Source organism: Lichenostomus cassidix, chromosome 5 (genome assembly GCF_008360975.1).
Source record: "Lichenostomus cassidix isolate B80296 chromosome 5, HeHo_3.0, whole genome shotgun sequence".
NCBI lineage: Eukaryota > Metazoa > Chordata > Aves > Passeriformes > Meliphagidae > Lichenostomus > Lichenostomus cassidix.
In genome coordinates this window covers 1,893,553-1,919,212 of record NC_139486.1, presented here as the reverse complement: position 1 = coordinate 1,919,212, position 25,660 = coordinate 1,893,553, and the positions used below count along the sequence as shown (strand labels likewise).

General features: G+C 44.4%; 1 protein-coding gene across 1 annotated transcript in view; it reads left to right on the top strand.

The window, feature by feature from the left end:
* MAP4K5 (mitogen-activated protein kinase kinase kinase kinase 5) overlaps positions 1–25,660 on the top strand; it is a 61,233-nt gene that overhangs the window by 14,231 nt on the left and 21,342 nt on the right. Inside the window, exons 2-8 of the mRNA XM_085060914.1 lie at positions 4,936–4,993; positions 14,514–14,604; positions 15,725–15,789; positions 23,181–23,236; positions 23,751–23,798; positions 23,887–23,929; positions 25,093–25,165. Of these exons, the coding sequence (XP_084917040.1) occupies positions 4,936–4,993; positions 14,514–14,604; positions 15,725–15,789; positions 23,181–23,236; positions 23,751–23,798; positions 23,887–23,929; positions 25,093–25,165 (434 nt within the window). The remainder of the gene's footprint in view (positions 1–4,935; positions 4,994–14,513; positions 14,605–15,724; positions 15,790–23,180; positions 23,237–23,750; positions 23,799–23,886; positions 23,930–25,092; positions 25,166–25,660) is intronic.

The following is a 25,660-nucleotide window of genomic DNA, read 5'->3' as shown; positions in this document are numbered from 1 at the left end:
GTAAAGAGATGATGTTTGAGAAGAACAAACATCTCCTTTCCAGTCATTAAGAGTATTCTGCTGATATTTGTTTTTTCCAACTCTAGTTAAAAGTATTTCTTAAGTCTGTCAGATTTATATGAATCGAAAGAGTAAGCAAAATGGTCTAGTTAATGATAATAAACATGAACATTTATTTAAACTTCTGCATTAGGACATAATTCAAATTCTGTTGCAGTCTAGCAGCTCGCCATTTACAAGAATTCTCTGTTTTCATGGTTTTAGGGCAGCCCAGGTGGGAGACATTTCTTGGGGTCACTTCGGTTTGGTGAGAGCTTTTAACAGTGGTAGATGTGAATTCAGAGATGCAGGAAGATGAATTCAAGGGTCTCTTTGATGATGCTGTGAGATCTGGAAAGAAAAACGCAGCAGAATGGGAATTTCCAAACCACACAGAGCAGGTTAAAGAGTTCTAAAGAGGTCAGAAACTGGAAAGCAGAGGAGCTTCTGTTTCATTCCCAGGGCAGGAGGTCAGGTACCTTTTGAAGGATATTCAGTAACTGGGGACAAGCAGGGCAGCACTTGAGGCAGCAGAACGTCGTGGTCAGTGGTGAGTGAAGCTTGGCAAGGGCTGAATAAGCTGGGGAGGGATGGCAGAGCTGCCACAGGAGCTGCAATTATGATTCGATTAAATGAAGACACGCTTGAACAAACAGCTCCTCTGCTCAATGGGGCTGTTGATGCAAGGCTGGACATGGCACTGTGACGTTGGGGAGAGGAGAGGATTTCACCATGGAAATGGAAAATACTAATTTGGAGCTTGTGAGAAGGATATTGCTGCATGAATCTTTCCTTTCTCTTCGTCAGTGTTTAGGAGAAAGTGGCTGGGAAAGAGCGCTGAGCATGGATTGGAATGTCCAAGATTCCCCCATTTTTGACCATCTCACGTGGCTCAGCACTGGGGACCCCCTGGGCTGGAGCTGTTTGCACTCTTGAAAACAAATCAAACACGAGTGCAGAGTGCATAACTGGTTCTGAAACCAGTTTTCTGTGTTATTTCTGGTCGTTGGCTGCAGCAAATGTCCTACCCAGAGTGTGTTTTCTCAGGTGTGGTGGTTGGGTGTGCGGTGGGAAGCGTCACACACAGCGATTGCCACGGCTGTCACCTCGGCTTCCATCGTCCCACAGCAGCTTTTTGGGAAGAAAGTTAAGTCTCAGTGGGAAAACCCAATGATTTTTTTGTGTGTAATACTACAGAGCTCTCCCAAGTCCCCAAAATAGTCCTGCTGACAGTGCTGGGGTGGGATGTGCTCGGTCACTACAGCAACGCAATGGGATATCAACAACAAAAAAAAAGGATGAGTACTTGTATTTTGTTGTATTTTGTTTTATTTTGTTTTATTTTGAACACAGATTCCACGTGATGCTCTGCAGTGTTAGTATTCAGCTGCTAAAATATTCTGGAAGGGCTGTGCTCAGTGGGATGCTGTCACTCATCCTCTGGCAGGCTGTGGGACAGCTGAAGAGGTGACCAAAAGGCTGCTGCCAAACTCTTGTTTCTCAGTAAATCCACTCTGTAAATGACATTGAGCAAAACAAGATTTGGCTGTGGTTCACCTCTTTCAAATCTATCCTTGTTCTGATCCCATTCTTGTGTAGGTCACGTTGGAGCTTTGCAATCCTTCTGCCAAAATCCTGTAGTTTTAGTTTTCATTCTGTAGGGAACACGATTTTCATGTTTGAGTCTCATTAAATAAAATTAGGATCAATACTAATAAAGAGCAAAAGCTCTGTGTTCCTCTTGGAGAAAGTCTGACAGCAAATGTCCTGTGAATTTGGGATTTCCTTCTGTCATGTGGAACTGGACAACATTGCTGATGGAGATGTGGATTCCAACGCTGAGTCTTTCAGCCTTTAGTGTCAAATGAATTCTTAGGAGACTTCCTTACATATTGAAGGGATTGAGGCCAGAAGAATTAAAGACAATAAGAAATCTAACAAGTTTTACCTTCCTTAAAACTGAAATGTTAGAATTCAGAAGAGATCATCAATGTTCATTAGATATACATAAATACATATATATATATATATATGTCATCTTTATGTGATAAATGTATAGAAATAATTTTCTGTGTCAATAATAGCTGACAAGGTACTGAACAGGTCTGGATCACTTGGCATGAAGTAACAGCTTCTCTGGCCTCTGGCTGGTTTCAACTAATTTTAAATTGAGACTTGAAATATTGAGGAGATTTCAAGGGATGAGGAGGAGGCAGATATTTTGCTGTTGGGCTTGGAAAATGTAAATAAGATGAGTAGAAGAACTGTAATTTCTTAGCCTGTGGTTCCCTCTTTGCAGAGCAGCAATATATGAATAAGACAGACTGATAGATCATTAACTAATTTTTCACATGAGGGACTTACATTTTTGTCAAATACCATTTGTAGTCAAATTTCAGGTTTGATTCACAAAGCCAGTGACATTGATGTGGTGCCTTCCTGTCTGTGCCTTCCTTGCTAACTACACAATTCTTTTAAAAAAAAAATAAAGTTAAAATGATGCAAACTGTAGTCACCCGTGGGAAATGAGGATTTATTTAACGAACAAGTCCCAGAGTGATGTGAGAATCCTGAGCTGACAGTTTCCATATCTAGGTGTGTACACGGAGAACCAGTTTTTAGCCCTCGCCTTCCTGCATTTTTAATGAGAGCAGTAATTCATTATTGATCGAGTTTGCAGCTGGCAGGTGGGAAAGGGGAAAGGTGGAGCTGTGTGGAGCTGGGCAGAGCTGCTGCAGGCCAAGAGCAGGGAACAAAAGCCTCTGGTGACGTTGGCAGGCAGGTGACATCCCTTGGGAAGCGTTTTGGGTGATTTGCTGCATGCTCACAATGTCTAGACTGGAGATCTAAAACCATTCCTCATCTGTGAGCACCCAGACAAGGCTTTGGAGGATCAGGGAATATTCAGCATTTTGCCTTTGGTTCTGGCATGACAGGAGGTATTGATCACGTGTGGTTTGGTGTCATCCACTCAAGAATGTGTCTGGTGGAAGATTAAAGCTGTGGGACCAGAAATATCATAAATATCAACCCAGTGGGGACTTGACTGTTCCAGCAGGCAGAGTTTGACGGTTGAAACCCAAAATAGTTCATGTCCAAGCTATAGATTGTATATAAGAGCCTAATGGTGATATTGGAAAGCAGCAGGACATGATTTAGTGGAATTGTGTGAGAGCTGAGAGCCAGGAATTGCAGTGATCCCCAGGCTGAACCTTCAGATCCCAGCCAAGCAGACCTTTGGCAGACTCCATCCATTCCTTCAGGCTTCAGCGTGACAGTGGCACTTACTGCTTGTATGGAAAAGGAATATTTGTAAGGAATATGATCCTTTTGGTACTTCAGAAGTGAAACTGATATTCTGGAAATGATTGACTTTTATCTGAGCAGCTGAGCTGCTTGTGGATAAAAGTGTGGGCAGTGGAGCATCCCTGGCTTCACTGAGGCAGAGTGTGTCCCTCCTGGGAACATCCCTGTGTCACATCAGTGGTGTGACAGGACCAGAGAGGTCCTAATCCTTTATCCTGGTGGGATCTCTCCTGCTCTTTCTGGATGTTGAAGGACATCTAGGGTTTTGCTGTGGTCTAAAAACACTTTGGTCGTGAGGTGCTTTCAGAAGTGGTGAAGGTTTCCTCTGTGGTTTGCAGATGATTTGGGTCCTTTGTATGGGGTTTGGTTTGGTTTTGTTGGGATTTTTTCCTGCCTCGAAAACCTTTCCCTATTTGGAAGCTTAATAAGTTTTGATAAAACTGAGGGGTTAATCCTTCAGGTTCTTGATTTCCCTGTTTTTAAGACTTCTTGTCCATGCACAGGAGTGTTTGTTCTGTAATGACTCCCTTCACAGGGTCAAATTTGCTTTACATCCTCATCTTAAGTCCAAATCAATTTAACTTAACCCAGTTTTCCCTCCATTTTTTGTAATCCACCTCTAGACCAGATTTCAGGTGTTGAGAAGACTCTGCATATTTGTCAGGCTAAGAATGAAACAATTGGGATTAAACTCCTGTAACTCTTGGATGCTCAGCAGAAGGGGAATGCCTAATTGAATCAGGTTGTGTGTCCATAATAATAGTTTAGCTCTGGTGATGGTGCCTAATTCAGTTATTAGAAAGTGTTAATGAAATCCCTTCTTCAAACTTCCTGTATCTGAGGTTCCTGTAATGTCTTCATCCAGCACTGCATTCTCAGTGTGAAGTTTGGAGCATATCCAGAGAGGACAGTTCTGTAAAGGCTGAATTGGAGCTTCTTCCTGAGGATTGTGGGCACCAAGGTTTGCTGGAAGGAGTTTCTTTCCAGAGTGAGCCGTGACTCCTCCCTGCTGCATCTGCAGTGCCTCTCTGCCCCTTTCAGTTCCACTTTTGGGTCATGCTGAGGTTTAGCACCATGAGATGGGGGAGCCCCTGGTGCATCCCTGGGTGGCAGAAACTTCCCTTTTTTAAGGTGTTCAAGAGGCATGAACTCTGATTTTGAGGTCCAGGTTGGACATCAGGAGGAATTTTTCCATGGAATGGGTGGTCAGGTGTTGGAAGGAGCTGCCCAGGGAAGTGGTGGAGTTCCCATCCCTGGAGGTGTGCAGGGAATAGCTGGAGTGGCTCTCACTGCTCTGGGCTGGGTGACAAGGTGGTGACAGTCAGATAACCCTGGAGGGCTTTTCCAGCCTCAGTGATTCTGTGATCTGCTGTTTGATTCTCTAAAGTCTGGAGAAGAACTGCCAGGAACACTTCACAATTCCAGCTATGCCTGATGCTGTGCTAATTCCAAACCCAGATTATCCTCACCCACGTTGGTCTCAGCTCTGCACTGTATTTGTATCAGACAACGTTGTATTTTTGCACAATCTGTAAGACTGTGAGGTGCCTTTGAATTATAATTAAATACATCTTAACTCTCTCATTTCAGGCTAGAAATCTTCATACAGGAGAACTGGCTGCTGTAAAAATAATCAAGTTAGAGCCTGGTAAGTTTTACATTCTTTCCTGTATTTTTGAATCGCATTTTCATTTTTTCCATGTGTTTATTTTCACCCACTGTGAAGTTCTAGACAAAAGAAGTGTTTTGGGGTTTTTGGTGGTTGTTTTTTTTTTTGTTGTTGTTGTTGTTGGCTTTTTTTTTTTTGTAGTTTCAGTGGTTAGATGACAGGAAGCCCTGCAGGATGTACCATTGCTTTTGGCTGTGTCGTGCTCACTATTTCCTTGTTTGCTCTTATCTGCCTGATCAATTGCTGCATGAAAAGATGTTGCAATTACAAGGCTTTGTTAGTACAAAGAGAAGATCAGGGACAGATGGGAAATGGTGAGCTCTGAGACAGAGAGGAGCTGGTGGGCTGTGGGAGTTGAAAGGGGGAAGGGATCAGGCAGATGCAAATTCCTACCAGAGGAGCACTGGGAAAAACAAAGCCTTGTGCTTTTTAATGTCTCATCTTTTCTCTAACCTGTGCTGAGGGAGGAGGATGTCACTTCCCCATGGAGTTTCTGCCACTCCTCCTAAAAGCAAGAGACTCAGGAGAAGTTGCCTTGCTGCCCAGGAGATTTGTTGAGCTGAAGCTTAATCTGAGTCCTGCACAGAGAGCTGAAATCTGAAATTGAGTCCTGAGTGGAAATCATAGAACCCTAGAATGGTGTGTGTTGGAAAGGTCACAGAATCCCAGAATGATTTGAGTTGGAAGAGATCTTAAAAGACCATCCAGGGCTGAAGGGCCTGAGGGGAGGGTAATTTTTATTTCTGGTTGGTTCTGTGCAGAAAAAGAGATGAGCTTGAAGGCTGAAGGTAGAAGAAACATGGGGAGAGTCAGGGGAGGAGTGAAAACCACTGCCTTTGGGTGACTGTGACTGCTCACCTGCCCTTGGCTGAGCAGGGCTGGCTTTATGAGGTGGATTGCAGTGATAAGGCTAATTAAGCAGTGGAAATGCAGTGGGAATCCCTCAAAGCCTGTGTGAAATGCTGTGGCTGGAGTTTGGGGCAGTGTTGTGGAGAGCAAATCACCCTCCCCAGCAGGACTGTGATGGGGCAGAGCGATGCTTTAGGGACAGAAAAAGGACAATATTAACCCTCTGCTCCCTTGGTGAGAAGCTTCCTCCAGCGTTGTGTCACTGCAGCTGATCCAAATGAAGTATAGCTGGTTTTATTCTGAGTTTGAAGAGCTGTTTTGAAAGCTGAAGTGAAGCAGAGCCCAAATTCTGTAGACAGAACTGATGGAGGAGCAGGATTCTGCCTTTCCTTGGTGCTGCTTCAGCATCACAGTGATAAATGCAAGTGTCTGGCCTAAAGTCTGAGAACCTCATTTTAATTAGCACTGATGACCACATCTTATGTTTAATTATGTTGGTCTGATCACCACAGGGAAGCCATTTCTTCTAGTTTGTTTTGATTTGTTTGGTTTCTTAAACCCATCTTCTTTTAATCATTGCCAACCTGGTCTCCATCCATAGCATGTACACCCACAGCCTCTTGGCAGGGATCTTGTTGGGTGTTTTGTTTTTGAGGAGGATTTATAGCATTTGTTTATTTATTTATTCCTTTTTAGTTCTCATGTTCAAAATATTCCAGATTTTTAGAGAAATAAATAATTGGCTGCTACACACTTCAGTGTTCTGACTAATTTTAAGGGGTCTGAATATTTTCTAAGACAACTTGCAGGGCACTGTTAATTCCTGGTGCAGGTCAGGAGCTGTTGGAATTACCTGTGGTGATTTCCTGGGAAGGGCAGCCTCTCCAAACACCAGCAAAAGCTCCTGTCACACCACAGGGCACAGCTGGAAAAAAAAATTGATAATAAATTCTCTGAGTCACTGGAGAAATAGGCTTGTGAGTTATACAAAGCATCTTCTGGAGAGGAGGAGGAGGAGGTGGCTCATCGATGGGAATTAATTAGCAGATGGAAAAATAAGAGCTCCAAACTCAACACTTGATTAATACATAGACAGGGGGATTGGGAGCAGAAGACAAAAGACTCTGCAGCAGAGAGTGCTCCAGAGGAGGTGAGGAATGTGGTGAATGCAAGCTGAAGGAGCTGCACACAATAAAATGGCAGGATGTGGGGAGAGTCAGGATTCTGCTGACATGGCAGGGGGTGAGTCCTGGTGTGTTGCTGTTCCTCCCTCATCTCCTGCAGGTACTGAGTGAGTGGGCAAAGAGACTCCAACTTAAAACACATCCCAGCATGGATCTGCATTTTATTCCATCAGCTCTTAGCTTTGTTTCTTCTCCAGACAAAGGAAATAAACTCAGCTTCCAAAGTTGCTGTCACTAATTTATTTGAATTTGGGGCAGCACTCTAGGTCTGCTCCCACAGTCACTCGAGCTGTACTGCTGGAGTCAAAATAGTGTTTTTCCCTTTTTTTTTTTGGCATAGACTTTGGAGAGCATTAGGCAAAAGTATTATGGCACGCTAATGACATTTCCCAGCATTCCCTGAGTACAAATGCTTCAAATAATTTGGGAGCCAATTCTATTTCAGAAACTAATCCAACTGTACTCAGCAGCATAGCAGCCAAAACTGTCTGAAACACTAAAGCCTCTTCCTTCTATGGCTTTAGCAGATGAATCGAGAGGGGACTCAATACAAAGAGGGAACTATTTGCCAGTGGAGTTTTCAGCCACGGAACTTTCCCCCTAGGAGAATATCATCAAAAATATTTTTTAACATGCTAATGTCTGTTTTAAACACTGTAATGATAATTAATGCCCTCAGAGGGTTGGTGTGATCTGTCTCAACCTTCTGCAAGGTTGCAGAGAATCTCACTGCTGGTTTTTTGGGGGGTTTTTTGGGTCCAATGATTGCATTTTCCATGATCCCAGAAATAGTCAGTTCCCTATTTCAAGTTGGATCTTAAACTGGCCGTGAAGCTGCAGGAGGCAGAGTCATCCAGAGGTGTGCGGTGCTGTGCTCAGTGTGTTCCCAGCCAGGTGTGCTTCATGAGGTGGGAATTGCATCCCATGGTTCAGATCAGGAAGGTGATTTTCCACACAGGAGCACAGCCACGGGGCTCAGTTGGGATCAGATCAGGGTTTGGCCCCTCTGGACCACCAGAGCAGCTCAGCAGAGCTGCACTGTCAGTCCAGGGCCTTTGGGGACTGAGGCAAGGCAGCCTCATTTTCCATATAATAAATTCCCCAAAGATGACATGAGCTATGGAGAAGAACCAGCCTGAGGCTGATTTAAACTAAGCCTGAGGCTGATTTAAACTAAGCCTGCTGGGCTTCAGCCATTGTTGGCAGCACCTGGGGCTGGAGAAATACAAGAAATATGAAAATAACTTCTCATTGCCACACACACCTTCCCTGCCCTGTGCTGTGCAGCCTGCTTGGGTTTGGGATCATGTCTGGGGCTGAATGCCTGAGGTTCCAAGCGTTCCAGAGCCATTAAAGGCTGGTGATGGCCTGTGTGTGCCATTCCATGTCCCACAGCCTCAAAGCTGCTCAGCCCCACTTTGGAGCAGACACAGCAAAGCAGAGGCAGTGTGGACTTCAGAGTGCTCAGCATTTTAATTATATTTAGCTTGTCAAAATGGAGTAAAATTTTACTTTGCATCCTTATTTATAATCCACTATGCTTAAGAAATGTGTGGATCAAGAGCAGAATTCAGGTAGTGCAAGTTTTTTCTTAAAACACAATTTATTGGATGGGGAAGGAAGTGCTACAAGTAGGGAAGAAGCTGGAGGGTCACACATTTTATTTGGAGAGCAATGCAGAGTATGACACTTGGGGTGAATTAGTGAAACATCATCTGGCAAAATACATCAAGAAAAATAGTGAAGAAGGGAGAGTGGAGATGAAAGACTGAAATGTACAACAGTGAGCAGGTAAGGAAAGGAGAGAGGAAAATAAGCTGCTAAGAGAGAGGAATCCCAAAATCCCAGAATGGTCTGGGTTGGAAAGGACCTTAAAGCCCATCCAGTTCCACCCCTGCCATGGGCAGGGACACCTTCCACTGTCCCAGGTTGCTCCAAGCCCTGTCTTGGACACTTCAGGGATCCAGGGGCAGCCACAGCTTCTCTGGACAATATCAATTATATATTGACATGGCTGCACAGAAATAGATCCCAGGCAGGGCAGAAGAGAAATCCACGAGGAAATTGTTCTGGTGTTGGAGCACTCACTCCAAACTCTGCTGTGCTCCTTGCTGTGGAGCTCATGGCTGCACATCACCATCAGGAATATTTTGTATCAGCAGAGAGATAATGAGGACCATCAGTGGTTAGCAGTTGGCAGCTCCATGCCCAGCAGGAAAATCTGCTGGTGGAAACATCACTGTTTCCAAATAGCTGCTTCCTGCTTGGAATCAAGTTGCTGAGTTTCAAGTTTGGGGAATTGAAATTCTTTCTGTCAGACTGCAGGTTTCCATGAGTCCTGTGAAAAGCAGTCTGGATAAAACAGCATATAAAAAACCTATATATAAAGATATGGATAAAACAGGATGGAAGATCCTGCATTTTGGGAAAGCCATCCCTTTTGTCAGCACAGCCTGAACCTTCCTGGGGTTCAGAGAGTGGTTTGGAGTGAGTGATTGGGATTTGTTGAGTAGAGAGGTGTTGCTTGGCTGTGGAGTTTCTGGACAGGGGCAAATATTGTCATTCCCATAGGGGTTTCTCTCCTTTTTTGGGAACTCAGGTTGTTGAAATAGGAAATGTTTGAGGAATGGTCCCAGCAGAGGCTGAGATGCTGTGACCCTGCTTTTCATCCTTTGGTGTCCCTTACAGAAGTGTCCCTCCAATCCTGTTGTTATGAAATGACAAATGTTAGTTAAAGTGTTAAAAATCTTGAGATTTTTATAGTATTAAAAATCCCAGGTCAGGATGCTTGGAGAGGTTTGGGAGTCACATCTCTGTGTCTGTCAGCATGGAGGGGCCTATGAGGGAGTGGACAGGAAGGGTGGCTGCACCTTGAAGGTCCTATCTCTCCTGCTGTGCCTCTGTCTCACCCTCTGGTGACACTGGGATGTCTCTGAGTGCCATCACTTCTCTCCTCCTTCTGCTCCCACGCAGCACCAGCCCCATGATGCAGCTCTGAGGTGATGCAGAATGAACCAATTTAAAACAGAAATGAGGCATTTCTCCCCCAAGAAATCACCTTTTGGATAATAAAAGGGTTCACAGCTCTTCCCAGGGAGAGTTGTGACAAGTGACCTGGGGTCTTCTTCCAGGATGGGACCACTCAAAGCAGTGGAGCACATGAAAATGTGTGCAGGAATTGACTAAAAACCATGAGGATCAGAAATGCCCAAAGACCCAACAGTGATGTGTGATAAGCACTAGAGCCATCAGAGCTTTCCCATGCTGTAGGATCCAGGATGCTCTTCATCTAGGAGAACATGGCAGGATCTCTGGACATTCCAGCTCTGCACAGAATTATAGAATCATGGAATGGGTTGGGTTGGAAAGGACCTTAAAGATCCTCCAGTGCCACCCCTGCCATGGCAGGGACACCTTCCACTGTCCCAGGCTGCTCCAAGACCTGTCCTGTCTGGCCTTGGACACTTTCAGGGATCCAGGGGCAGCCACAGCTTCTCTGGGCACCCTGTGCCAGGGCCTCACCACCCTCACAGGGAGGAATTCCTTCCCAATATCCAACCTAAATCTACCCTCTTCCATCTTAAAACCATTCCCCTGTGTCCTGTCCCTCCATGCCTTGTCCGCAGTCCCTCTCCAGCTCTCCTGGAGCCCTTTAGGCCCTGGCAGGAGCTCTGAGCTCTCCCTGGAGCTTCTCTTCCCCAGGTGAACACCCACAGGTCAGCTCTGCAAGCAGAATAATTCACAGCTGTCCATGTGCCACCAGTTTTCTCCATGTTCTCCAGTTTAAATACAGATTTATCATGAATTTACCAGCCCTTACCTTGCTCAGCTTCTGGAATGGGCTCAGATCCCAACCCCAGTGCCAGGGCTGTGGGTTCCAGCAGTCCCTCCCTGCCAGCTGGGAACAAGCAGCAGGAGCATATTCCCCTGTGGGGCTGTGGTGTGTCCTGCATGTTCCTCTCTGCAGAGGTAAAATTCCAGAGCAGAGGAGGCTGCAGTGACTCAGCCTCTGCTCGTGGGCCCTGCAGCAGCTCCCTGATGGATGTTCCCACCCAGCGTGCCACACATCCCCAAACTGCAAACATGTGAGCAGAAAAAACTGAATTTTTCTGATTCCCTGTTATTTACCAGCAAGTTCCTGATGGCTGAAGCAGATCTCTTTGTATGGATGTTTTGTCACCTTTGGTCTAATTCTTTTTATCTTGCTGTCTCCCTCTCAATGAAGTATTTTCTACAAATTCAGTCTGGTTTTTTTCCTGCTATCTAAGGATATTTAATTTTTGTCCTATTCCAGTGTCTGTTGCCAAGATTAATACTCCAGCTGCCTGGAAACTCTGAATTCCTTTGTTTTGTATTCATTCTTGTCATCTTTGAGCAGCTATACATCTTCTCTCCTATCTCTGTGTCTCATCTTTCAGAATAATTTCCTACATGTTTTAGCCAAATTTTTCTCATGGATAACTTCTTTCCATCTGTTTGCTACTTCCCCATCAGGTCCTTGTCTTCTTTCCGCTTTCTATTCCAAATCTCTTTTTTCCCCCTTTTTCTATAGGTAACCCCCTTTTCTTGCATGAATTCTTCATTTATTAAATGTAAATCATGAGATCATCTTTGCTGTCTGCCTCTACTACAGGCAGGATCATTCCAAGTCATTCCTGATGGGTTTTTGTTTGGTTTTTGTTGTCTTAATTTTCTCTTTTTTCATGTGTAGGAAATTTCCTACAAATTCCCATCCCTTCACATTCACTGCTGTGATATTATTTCAGTAGGAAAACCTTTTCAACTGTCCAGGGAATGTAGGTTAAAGCAATTTGAGCCCATTGCTAATTGTCCTATTATAGAACTGGAGAAGGATTATCCCTTCTCCCCACTTCCCTGCTATCTTTTATGTGCATGAAGGTTGTTATCTTTCCACTGTCAGTCCTTTTCTAGCCCAAATCTCTGCATTTCCTTCAATTTTCCCCCATTAGTCATGGTTCCTAGAAGCATGCTCTGTGCTCAGAAGCTCAATCCATGGGCAGTTCCAGCTGCTGCCTGCAAGGTTTGGCTGGTTTGGGGATGCTTTTTGACCATGAATTTCACATGGGTGAGGATTCAGCTGTGCTGAAAGGCTGCTGCTGACATTTCAAGGATTCTTTGATTTGAAGAGGCCACGGGGATTTGGCACTGGATCCTCTGAATTCATGGACAACCAGTAGTGGAGAAAAACGGAATTTTTTCAGTGTGGGGTGGGAGGATTTTGCTTCGAAACATGTTTAGATTTTACTGTTTTGAAAATACTTGAGTAGTTTGAAAATGCTCCAGTTGTTCTCTTTGAGAATTCAACCATTTCCCTTTGGAAGTTTGTTGAAGAAATGGGAGGAATGAATCCATCAGATTCAAGCTCAGATTAAAATTATAAAAATGAGGGAGAGGGACTTTGGTCAAGAGCCTGGAGGGACAGGACAAGGGGGAATGACTTTAAGCTGAGGGAAGGGACATTTAGATGGGATATGAGGAAGAAATTCTCCCTGTGAGGGTGGAGAGGGGCTGGAATAGAATTCCCAGAGAAGCTGTGGCTGCTCCTGGATCCCTGGAAGTGTCCAAGGCCAGGTTGGACAGGGCTTGGAGCAACCTGGGATGGTGAAAGGTGTCCCTGCCATGGCAGGGGTGGCACTGGATGGGCTTTAAGGTCCTTTCCAACCCAACCCATTCCATGATTCTCTAAACTCAAAAATCCTTCACTCATAGTGATCATTTATAAGCAGGATGTGTGAATCCAGGCAAAGTTGTAACCCCTAAACCAAGCCCAGTGTGATATTTGTGATCAATTTATGGAAGTCGTGTTGCCTTTTCTCTTTTTCATTGGTTAAAAAAATACTAGTGATGTTTATGAAAAACCTCTTGACATTTTAAACTTCACTACTACTGTTTTCCTGCCCCTGTGAAGTGTTTCTCCACATAATTCAACATCAAGAAGCCCTTGAGGATTGACTTAAATCAGTCAGGGTGGGTGAGTGGGTTCCCTTCTACCTTTGTGTTTCATAGTTATTTTCTTAAATAAGAGTCTGGCAATCACTGAGACATAAAAGTTGGGATAATTTCTTTTATAACACGCTGGTATTTCTTTTGCCAGTGACATTGTTCTCAGGGAAGCTGCCTCAGAGCACAGCAAATATAAACATCTATTTTAAAAGAGGTTATTAAAAATATTAGCTGTGCTGTTACTTAAATAAACACATGAAGAATTCAATTTACAGCAGTGCTTGAGTCCTCTTAGACTTGTCAAAATCATCTAAATTAAAGGGAGCAGGATCAAGCATTTGGTGTTTTCTGGGTTGGACATCCCTGACTTTAATATGGGAGGGAATTTTACTGGGGAAACTTTAAACAAAAGTAAACATCCCAGAATAATTTGGGTTGGAAGGGACATTAAATCTCATCCAGTGCCACATCCTGCCATGGCAGGGACATCTTCCACCATCCCAGGTTGCTCCAAGCCCTGTCCAACCTGGCTTTGGACACTGCCAGGGATACAGGAGCAACCACAGCTTCTCTGGGAATTCTATTCCAGCCCCTCCCCACCCTCACAGGGAGAATTTCTTCCTCATATCCCATCTAAATGTCACTTCCTTCAGTTTAAAGCCATTCCCCTTTGTCCTTCCATGCCATATGATTAATAAATTAATAATGTGTAAATTATGCAGGGCTTTAGCTCTGGATTCTGGGGAGAACATCCTCTGCTTGGAAATTCTCTCAAGGGGATTTATTATATTTATAAACACAAATTGCATCTCTGATATTAGTACTTTTTTAATTAATAAAAGTTCACCCCTTTATGTTAAAGTGGCAGAAACATGCCAGACTATTGCTCTGCTCATAATGGATTTTGCAGTATATTTTTTTCCCCCCAAGGATATTTAGGATGTGCCAACATGCACAAGTGTCCTCACCCAAAAACACCCAAAACCACCCTTCTGACGAGGCAGTCTCTGCTCTGAGTCACTCAGTGGGTGTGCAGACCTTATGCTCCATCCCTTGGGAATGAAATACTCCTAATAACCAGCCTGTGGAATGTGGTCTCCACTCTTTCCAGGCGGTGGGCTCCAGAATTCACTTCCAGAAATCCTCACTCCTTGGGATTAGCTTCCAGAAATCCTGCTTGGGAGCCTCGTGAGCTCCAGCTGGGGCTCTCTGGTACCCTGGGGCTGCTCCAGGATTCCTCCTGTGTTTGCATCCCTGGGTTCCCAGAGGATGCTGAGCTCTCTGAGCTCACAGATCACAGTCAGGCCACCAGGCCAGCCCTGCTCTGTTGGTCTTCAAGAGATATTTGTGCCTCATAAAAGCACAGAGTGAGGCATCCAGGCCGAGGGGCTGGCTGGGATCCAAGCCCTTGGCATGTTTTCCCAAGTTCTGTGCATCTCTCCAGACCTCTCTGAAGGTCCAGCCGTGCCTGATGTAACCCTGGCTGCTTCCTGTTTTTTCAGGAGATGACTTCTCCCTCATCCAGCAAGAGATATATATGGTTAAAGAATGCAAACATTGCAACATCGTCGCCTATTTCGGGAGTTATCTCAGGTAAACCCAACTGCTGAAATCAACATTTCTGCTGCTTCTCTTCGAAAACAATCTCAGTCTGGTTCACTCCTTGGATCCTCTATAAATCTTCTTCCAGAGGTTGAATTGCCCTTGGTTTTTTGGGGTTTTTTTTAAGCCAACCCAGTTGGCTTTAAAAACCAAAAGTGACTAATAGTTTGTTTTCTCCGCTGGCCAAAAGGCTGGAATATTTTTATCACTAGGGAACAGAAAGAAACTTTTCCCTTGGAGACTCTTGCAACATAGCCAGTCCTAATCACACATTTATCAGTTCTAACAGAAAAGCAGCTCATTATTTCTCTAGAGCAGAATTGCCTTTGGATATTTTATTTAATTATAGTTCTCTGGGCTATGAAGGTATAGCTAGGGAGTTAAAAATTTGAGCTGCTGGCAATAACATTTTTTTCACAGTTCTGGTGGAACAGAGGCAGAACCAAGGTGGTGTCAGCTGGCTGCACCTTCCCTTTAAATGTTGTACAGGAAATTGGGGAATATTCTCCATTTCTGTGGAGCTCTGCCATTTATCAATTGGCTCTGTGGGAATTTAAATCAGCACTTTGCCTCTTTGGGCTTTTTTTTCTACAAGGCTTCATCTTCAGGTTTCTTGGAGGGCTGCATTTAAATAATCTCTACAAATGGACTCAACTGGAGTTAAATGGGTGAATTTCTAATTCCCCCCCTTTGGAATGAAGAGGTTTTTTTAGCTATAATGAGGTAATTTCAATTTAAGATTGAACCACTGAGTTTAGTGGGTTATTTAATGTAATTTTGCTGATAGCAGTTAAACCTCAGGTGTTTCTGTCTTTTGTTGTAGAGTTAAAGCACCACCTTTTGGGGCTGATAATCTTTGAACGTTTCTCAGGGGCTTTGGCATTGAATTTTCATTTTTATTGGTGAAAATCTGTGTGGATAACATGAAAATTTATATTAATAATGCAATAATTTGTGTTAATAACAATGTAACTGCTGGTCATGGATCAGAACGTGTATTTTTAACCGGCAGTGATCAAGACTAATAGAAAACCATTTAAATAATGATGATTATTCTGCATAATCCAGATCAATCAGCCTCTGATGCCTGTGTTTTAATTTTGTTTGGTAGCCGTGAGAAGCTGTGGATATGCATGGAGTACTGCGGTGGAGGATCCCTCCAAGACATTTACCATGGTATTTGAGCACTTATTTTCACATTTTTAACTTTGAAAAGCTTTCTGCAAAGAAGAAAAATTTTTTAAAAACCTACAGGTGTCCCGGGTTAATGATGAAACTCTCTCTCCTCCGAGAGCGAAGGGCCCCGACACCCCCTCCCCCACCCACAACAGAGCCTCTTAGATGGAAGTGAAGAAAAAACTATTTATTTAACAAAACCACGCAGAGTGCCCTACAAGGCACAGGGGAAGGGGAAAACAAGGTGAAAGGCAGTTATTCAACCTGAATAAAAAGTCCTTTTCTCAGACGCAGTCCCTCTCCTCCTCGCCCCCCACCCGGGGCCGGGTGGAGCTCCCTGGAGAGCTCTGCTGTCCTCTGGCCCTCCTGGGTCTCCGGGTGGCAAAGCAGATCGAAGAGAAGGGGTCCGAACGAGGAAAAAAGAAGAAGAATGGAAAAAAAACGGGAACAGAGCTCACTCCGACCCCCGTCCAGCACGCAGTCTCTGCCGGGCGACGAATCCTCCCCCGGAGCGAGGCTTGGAGAAAATGTTTTCAAAACAACCCGCGTTTCTCTGTTCGGCTGGGTGTAGTTAAAGAGACAGGACCACACATTTTTACACATTTTTTTCTTTCTTGGGCATATAAGCCAACGATAGGGGATAAAGGATTATCATATCATCAATCCAAGACATTCCACCCCTTATTCCATAGCGTTGGCTTAAGGCCCACCTTAACATCTTCCAACTTCAAACACACACACATATATATATACACCTATATACATACATACACACATACATATATACATATATACACATAACTATGTACAAATAATGTCACGAACGGTGAACGGTGGTATGTTGCCATCCCAACCTTACATGTGGCCTTCACCCAAAATTAAATTTCCCTGAGGGACACATTGTGTTTTTCCATCTTCCTGCATTATCCACCAAGTACACCCTGGTCCCTGGGCAAAGACAACCCCACGGATGGGTTTGTCTTTATGTGAGGCAGAATCAATCCAGACAGTTTTCCCTAACAAGCCTCTGGCATGTACTGCTGGGACCTTATCTCCATCCACTGTATGTAGAAGCTCAGATTGGGCAGGACCTGCTCGGTTGATGGAGCCTCGGGTATTGACTAACCAGGTGGCCTCTGCTAAATGTCGCTCCCAATTCTTATAAGTTCCCCCACCCAATGCCTTTAGGGTGGTTTTTAACAATCCATTATACCGTTCCACTTTGCCAGCGGCTTGTGCATGATAGGGAATGTGGTACACCCACTCAATGCCATGGTCTCTAGCCCAGTTGTTTATGAGGCTATTTTTAAAATGAGTTCCGTTATCTGACTCAATTCTCTCAGGGGTACCATGCCTCCACAGGACTTGGTTCTCAAGGCCCAGGATGGTGTTACGAGCAGTGGCATGAGGCACAGGGTAGGTTTCCAGCCACCCAGTGGTGGCTTCTACCATTGTGAGCACATAGCGCTTGCCATGACGGGTTTGAGGCAGTGTGATGTAATCAATCTGCCAGGCCTCTCCATACTTATATTTTGACCACCTTCCACCATACCACAGGGGTTTCACCCGCTTGGCTTGCTTGATGGCAGCACATGTTTCACAGTCATGGATAACTTGAGAGATGCAGTCCATAGTTAGATCCACCCCTCGGTCTCGTGCCCACTTATAGGTGGCATCTCTGCCCTGATGGCCTGAGGCATCATGGGCCCATCGAGCTAGGAATAAATCTCCTTTATGCTGCCAATCCAAGTCTACCTGGGACACCTTTATCTTTGCAGCCTGATCTACCTGTTTGTTGTTTCGGTGTTCCTCATTAGCTCGACTCTTGGGGACATGGGCGTCTACATGGCGGACCTTCACAGGTAGTCTCTCTGCCCGACTAGCGATGTCTTTCCACTCTTCAGCTGCCCAAATTGGTTTTCCCCTACGCTGCCAACCAGCCTTCTTCCACTTTTCCAGCCAACCCCACAGAGCATTGGCTACCATCCATGAATCAGTATAAAGGTAGAGCTTTGGCCACTTCTCTCTTTCAGCAATGTCCAGGGCTAACTGAACGGCTTTGAGCTCAGCGAATTGGCTCGATCCCCCCTCTTCTTCCCTAGCTTCTGCAACCCGTCGTGTGGGGCTCCACACAGCTGCTTTCCATTTTCGTTTTGTCCCTACAAGACGACAGGAACCATCAGTGAAAAGAGCGTAGCGTGTTTCATCTGCTGGCAGTTGGTTGTATGGTGGGGCTTCCTCTGCACGGGTCACCTGTTCCAGCTCCTCTTCCTCAGTCAGACTAAAATTTTCACCTTCAGGCCAATTTGTAATTATTTCCAAAATCCCAGGGCGATTCAGATTTCCCATACGGGCGCGCTGTGTGATAAGGGCAATCCATTTGCTCCATGTGCCATTGGTGGCATGATGAGTAGAGGGAACCTCTGCTTTAAACATCCACCCCAGCACCGGTAGTCGAGGTGCCAGGAGGAGTTGTGCTTCTGTGCCAATTACCTCTGAGGCAGCTTGGACTCCTTCATATGCTGCTAGGATTTCTTTCTCTGTTGGGGTGTAGTTGGCTTCAGACCCTCTGTAACTTCGGCTCCAAAATCCCAGTGGTCGACCTCGGGTCTCACCAGGCACCTTCTGCCAAAGGCTCCAGGACAGACCATGGCTCCCAGCTGCAGAGTAAAGCACATTCTTTACCTCTGGTCCTGTCCTGACTGGGCCAAGGGCTACTGCATGAGCAATCTCCTGCTTGATCTGGGTGAAGGCTTGCTGCTGTTCCGGGCCCCAGTGGAAATCGTTCTTCTTGCGGGTTATGAGGTAGAGAGGACTCACGATCTGGCTGTACTCAGGGATGTGCATTCTCCAAAAGCCTATGGCACCTAGGAAAGCTTGCGTCTCCTTCTTGTTGGTTGGTGGGGACATTGTGATGATTTTATTGATAACCTCAGTAGGAATCTGACGCCGTCCATCTTGCCACTTCACTCCTAGGAACTGGATCTCTTTGGCAGGCCCTTTGACTTTGCTCTTTTTTCTAGCGAAACCGGCTTCCAGGAGAATCTGGATTACTTCCTTTCCTTTCTCAAATACTTCTTCTGCTGTGTCCCCCCACACAATGATGTCATCAATGTATTGCAAATGTTCTGGAGCCCCACCCTTTTCCAGTGCAGCCTGGATCAGTCCATGACAAATGGTGGGACTGTGTTTCCACCCCTGGGGTAATCGGTTCCAGGTGTACTGCACGCCCCTCCAGGTGAAAGCAAACTGAGGTCTGCACTCTGCTGCCAGAGGAATGGAGAAAAATGCATTTGCAATGTCAATAGTAGCATACCACTTTGCTGCCTTTGACTCTAGCTCATACTGGAGCTCCAGCATGTCTGGCACAGCAGCACTCAGAGGTGGAGTCACCTCATTCAAGGCACGATAGTCCACAGTCAATCTCCATTCTCCTTCAGATTTTCGCACAGGCCAGATGGGGCTGTTAAAGGATGAATGGGTCCTGCTGACCACCCCTTGGCTCTCCAGCTCACTGATTAGTTTGTGAATGGGAATCACGGCATCACGAGTTGTCCGGTACTGTCGGCGGTGCACAATCGAGGTTGCAATTGGTACTTGTTGCTCTTCCCCTTTCAGGAGTCCTACTGCAGATGGGTTCTCTGACAGTCCAGGCAAGGTGTTCAACTGTTTTATGCCCTCTGCCTCCACAGCAGCTATCCCAAATGCCCACTTGAGTCCCTTTGGGTCTTTGAAATATCCATTTCGGAGGAAGTCTATACCCAAAATACATGGAGCCTCTGGGCCAGTCACAATGGAATGTTCTTTCCACTCTCTTCCAGTCAGGCTCACCTCAGCTTTCACGAGGGTCAAGTCTTGTGATCCTCCTGTAACGCCGGAAATAGAAACAGGTTCTGTCCCCACATGTCGCGATGGGATTATCGTGCATTGTGCACCAGTGTCAACTAAAGCCTCGTATTCTTGTGGCTCTGATGTGCCAGGCCACCGAATCCACACTGTCCAAAAAATTCGGTTTTCCCTGGCCTCTACCTGGCTAGAGGCAGGGCCCCTCTAACCCTGGTGGGTATTTGTGTTAGAGGTTCCTTCAACGGAATCAGACATATTGAGTAGAGCTACTTCCCTTCTGGTGGAGTTCCTTCTCTGAGTCTTGCCCTCCTTCAATTCACGCACTCGTCGTGCCAGGACAGCAGTGGGTTGTCCATCCCACCTGTTCATGTTTTCTCCACTGTCACACAGGAAATACCACAACTCATGTCGAGGGATATATCCAGTTCTCAGAGCTGAGGAGCGTCTGCGTGGGGTAGCAGAACCTCTGGTCTGTACTGCTGAGATTTGGAGAAGGCTGTCTTTAATCTCTTTACTGAGTTTCTCATGATTCTTCTCTATCTTATTTTCTAGTTTCTGCAGATTTGTTTCCACAGCTGAGATTCTTGCATTCATTGGGCTATGCACAACATCTGCATACGCTCTGAGTTTCCTTGTCATATCACGCACAGTCTCATGCCCGTCATCTTGCTTCATAATGGCTAAAGCAGAAGCATACCCTGATGGCCCAAGCTTTAGGAGTTTCCGCCACATCACAGGTGTAAATTCTATCCTATCTGGGTCTATAATCGGATCTGGGTTTGCTATGTCCTCTGGGAAGACAATTTCTACCACTGCCATTTCTCTCAAGCGTTGAATCCCTTGTTCTATGGTTCTCCACTGGGTTTGTTGCGAATAGAGATCGTCGGGTTGTAGGTATCTGTCCCTCGCAGCTCTGATAGCTCGTCTCCAGAGGCTGCTGCAGTCAGGCCCATCTCGTATAGTTTGGTTGATATCTGGGTCACGTGACACAGTCCCTAAATGCCTTGCCTCAGTAGCATCTAGAAGTGTAACATCGCCTGCAGCATCCCAAAGACGGACTAACCAACTAATCACAGATTCATCATCTCTTTGGACATAATCTTTTCTTAGGCTGTGAAGGTCTCTCACATTCATGGATTCAACAATGACCTCTGACTCAGTTGCTGGCCTTGAGGGTCCCTCCCCACTGTCATCTGGGCGATCAGTCTTAAATTGGGCTTTCCTGCTCCTTGTAATAGGAGCAACTGCCATTGGCTTAGGCTCCCTTACTTCCTGTTCTATAATATCTGACAGGGTACGATAAGCATATGCCAGGGCCCAACATATTGCACTGCAGTTGTCTCTGCACTTCTCTTTCAGATACTTCCCCACCTCAGCTGGTCTCGGGATTTGTCCAGGGGGAAATTCCCAGTCTATTGGATCAGAGAATTTCTTTAAAGTTTTACCTATGTCCTCCCATACTCCACACCATTCAAATTTCCTCACATCTGGATTAGGTGCCTGCTCCTGCTCAGCCCCTCTGGACTTCTCAGCCCTCATTCTGGTAACACTGAACATCATATACACGGAAACTCCTAGGTAAAGCACCTGTACCACCAAGTTAATGGTCTCTTTAACATCCAGGGGAAACTGAATATTCTCAAAAGCTGATATACCAGATTTAAAGGGAAAGAGATGGGTGAGGAGCCAGGAAGCTTCACCCTCTACTACTCTAACAGGTTGGGTAATATTACTAACAAAACTCCAAAACAGGTTACTAAAACTAGAGGAGGAAACTAACAGAGCATGTACATCTTTAACTGTTTCCCATACCTTCTTACAGATCGTCAGTATCACACACATTACTATAACAAGCCGGAGTCGTGTCCCTGATTGGTGGAAATTATACATTAGGGACAGGATTGCCCTTACCTGTTGGTAGGGAAACAAACCTATGTGCCAAACAGACAGTATTACATCAAACAACCTCCCATCAAACAGCATAGTGACTACTGATGGCTGTAATTCAATACCAAGCGTTTAAAACCAGAATGCAATTATTAGGGTTTTTTCTTCACTTTCTCTAACCCCACAAAAGGTGTAGAACAAGTAATCAAGGCCCCGTAAGTTGGGCGCCAAATATGTCCCGGGTTAATGATGAAACTCTCTCTCCTCCGAGAGCGAAGGGCCCCGACACCCCCTCCCCCACCCACAACAGAGCCTCTTAGATGGAAGTGAAGAAAAAACTATTTATTTAACAAAACCACGCAGAGTGCCCTACAAGGCACAGGGGAAGGGGAAAAACAAGGTGAAAGGCAGTTATTCAACCAGATTAAAAAGTCCTTTTCTCAGACGCAGTCCCTCTCCTCCTCGCCCCCCACCCGGGGCCGGGTGGAGCTCCCTGGAGAGCTCTGCTGTCCTCTGGCCCTCCTGGGTCTCTGGGTGGCAAAGCAGATCGAAGAGAAGGGGTCCAAACGAGGAAAAAAGAAGAAGAATGGAAAAAACGGGAACAGAGCTCACTCCGACCCCCGTCCAGCACGCAGTCTCTGCCGGGCGACGAATCCTCCCCCCGGAGCGAGGCTTGGGGAAAATGTTTTCAAAACAACCCGCGTTTCTCTCTGCGGCTGGGTGCAGTTAAAGAGACAGGACCACACATTTTTACACATTTTTTTCTTTCTTGGGCATATAAGCCAACGATAGGGGATAAAGGATTATCATATCATCAATCCAAGACAACAGGGAATGCTTGGCACTGGATGTGGGGGTTTTCTGGGGCATAAACAGTGGATTTTAGCTGAAATCAGTAGATTTTGAGAGCACTTTTCAGAGATGGTGACCAGCATTTTGGGCTAATATTTGACATTTTATGGCAGAACAGTTGGATATGGACATTGTGCATGAGGTGAAGAAGCAGTTTTTGCTGGGAAACCTCAAAATTTAACCTTTAAAGGGGGAAAAAAATATTGTTATTCCTGCCCTTGTGCAATACCATCTCACTCTTGTGTTATTTTCATTCCTAAAGTTTCCTCTGGAGTTGTTCATGCTGTAGAATAATTCCCTGGAGTTGTTGGAAAAGCAGCTGGGGACTTGCTCTGCCTTTCAATGAATTTTTGGATGCCAGAGCTCTTCCTGCTTTATATTTCACCTGCTTTGTACAAATACCTTTAGAACAATTCCAAACCTCACACATAGTCCCTAATATGGAAATTCCTATTTCTAATATTTAAATATCAGCAGAAATCACTTTTAGTTTCCTCACAATACAAAGCTCCAAAATCACTTGTAAAATAACGATCAGATTCTGTGAAAACAGGTTTTCTTCTCACTGTGGGTATTGTCTTCTGTTATGATGCTGTTTGGTTGGTTTTTTTTTTAGAAAGCCTTTCTGTAAAACAGGCAAACAAACCCCTCTTTTCAGCTCAAAGTACAATACAGATCATGTAAAACTGTTTTTTGTAAAACCAGGCTTTAACTTTGCCATGGACAAACCACTTTTTGGCTGCTTCACAATGTTGTTTATGTGCTTATTTATGTTGTGAAGTTAACTTTTGAATCTTTATTTTCAGTAACAGGACCTCTGTCAGAGTTACAAATTGCTTATGTGTGCAGAGAAACTTTACAGGTACTGTATTTTATTTATGTATTTTATTTATATATTTTATTTATATATTTTATTTATATTTAATTATACAAGTGCACAATGAAGTGGTTATTCCATGTAAATAAAGGAGATAATGAAAATTATTTCAGTTCCATCACTTCTCTTGGGAATTAAGCAGAAATCAATTAAGCAGGGGTAACCTGTTAGTTTCTATTCTGTAAATAAAAACGAGCAAGAAATTCTAGTGTAATATCGTGCAAATATTTGCTTAAATTTTTAACTACCTGCCTGCCCCGTGGTGGTAAATTTAATGATGTGTGGGGGAAAAATACTACAACCAGATAAGTAAAATTCCCTTTCATTTTTGGACTGTGATAACAGAGAAGTACAAGGCAGAGCACCCCTTACTTGGAAATCTCAAATGTCTCCACTTCCAAATAAAAAAAAAATTGACAAAATTAAATTTATTAAATGGGACTGGCTTTGTAGGATGTTAACAAAAGGAAGAATAACCAATTGTGTCTTTTATTTCCAGGGTCTTGCTTATTTACATATGAAGGGCAAAATGCACAGAGATATAAAGGTAACTTGGAGCCTTGAGAAATTCATCTTTTAGTTCCTGATGCAGGAAAGATATTCCTGATAAAGATTGTTAAATTCTTTTATTTTAGGGTGCAAACATCCTACTAACAGACCATGGAGATGTTAAATTAGGTGAGTTGTCTGGATTTTATAACATGGATTTAAGAGCCCTGTGGATGTGGCACTTGGGGACATGGGGCAGTGGTGGCCTGAGCAGTGCTGGGCAATAGTTGGACTCCATGATTTAAAGGTCTTTTCCTTTTTAAATCATTCCATGATTTTCTGGGGCAAGAGATGATGATAGAAATGATGACAAAGTGTGTATCCATGGCTTGGCTAGTAGGAGATGAGAAATACTGCATTCTGTCAAGAAGTTACAGATAATTTCATTATTTAACCACTAAGCCGTGAAACCTCCCAGATGTTCCTGGAATTTGCCCAGCTGGGATTACCTGGATATCAGTGGTTTTATCCCTGATAAGAACAGGGAGTCTCTGAGGATCCTCTGTGTGGGAGAACATCTCCAGAGCCTCTGGAAAATTGGGGTTTGATCCTGGCTCTGTGTGTGGTGTTGGGCATTTCCACAAAGGTGGAGGAGAGGAAAACTCAAAGGTTTCATCCCACTGGAATCATCCCACTGCAATCAGGGCAGTTGTGCATTATTTCAACACCTCCACACCCCTGTGAGGAGCCAGCAATGCTCTGTTGGGAAAGGACAGCTTTTTAAAGAAGGAGAAAAAAATGGGATAAAACCTTGACACTGAGAGGAGATTCCACTCCCTGTGTTAAACTTGGGATACAGTGATTCTTCCCTCCTGGCTGGCTGGATTGGCCCAAGTTATCCTCCAGCTTTCTTACTACAAATCAATCAAAATAAAATGGATTGAAATGATTTTTGGCTCTGCAAGACCAAACCTGAAGTTTGGGAGTTCTGAGGGCAATGGATTATTGGCTCCTAGGCAGAACAGATGCCCCATCAGAGTTCCTCTGTAAATAACACACAAAAGGTACCTTTTCCAAGACATGATGCTGTTTTTCCTCTTAAATTCAAAATCCACGAATTCTGGCTGATGTATTCTGAGATGGAAAGATGATCTAGGACAGGAACTCTATGTAGAAAGAAAACTCTTTGATTTGAAGTTGTGTCAGTGAAGACATGAATGATCCTATTATTAATCTTTGTTTCCCTTAATGAATTTTTACTTTGGATGATTGCTGTGATTGTCCTTACATAACACAGTAAGACTGGGGTCTTAAACTGTGATTTCTAAGGCTCTGATGGTTTTATTTTCCAGCTGACTTTGGGGTAGCAGCAAAGATAACAGCCACCATTGCAAAGAGGAAATCCTTTATTGGCACCCCTTACTGGTAAGAACCCACTTGGATTGCTGTGCTGCAATCTGTATTTATGCCAAAAATCCTCAAACACACACACATGTGTATAGCAGTTGCATAAATTCCCTTTTTTCCAAGTAAAATGCCCAAAGGCTAAAAATCTGGGAAGCACTGATTGGAGCTGATCTGTTGCTGTAACAAAGGCTACTTGATATTTGAGGCAATTTATTAATGCAGAATATTCTCCCTTTTTTGGGGGGTTACCAATGGTTATTGAGTTTCTCAGTGATTAAAATGTCTTTCTGATTTCTGTGCAGAAGAAACCAGATTTTTTTAACTATCTTTTAATCATCCCTACTGATTAATGTCTGCACAAGGCAACATTTAATATGCAAATAACCACTGCAAATCTTGAGCTGAATTAATATGTAGATTTAGCTGGGTTTTGGCATCATTGGGATGCAGAGGAGCTGCCTGGGGTGATGTTTTTGGGCAAACAGCTTCATCCACACAAGGGCTTCTAATTGT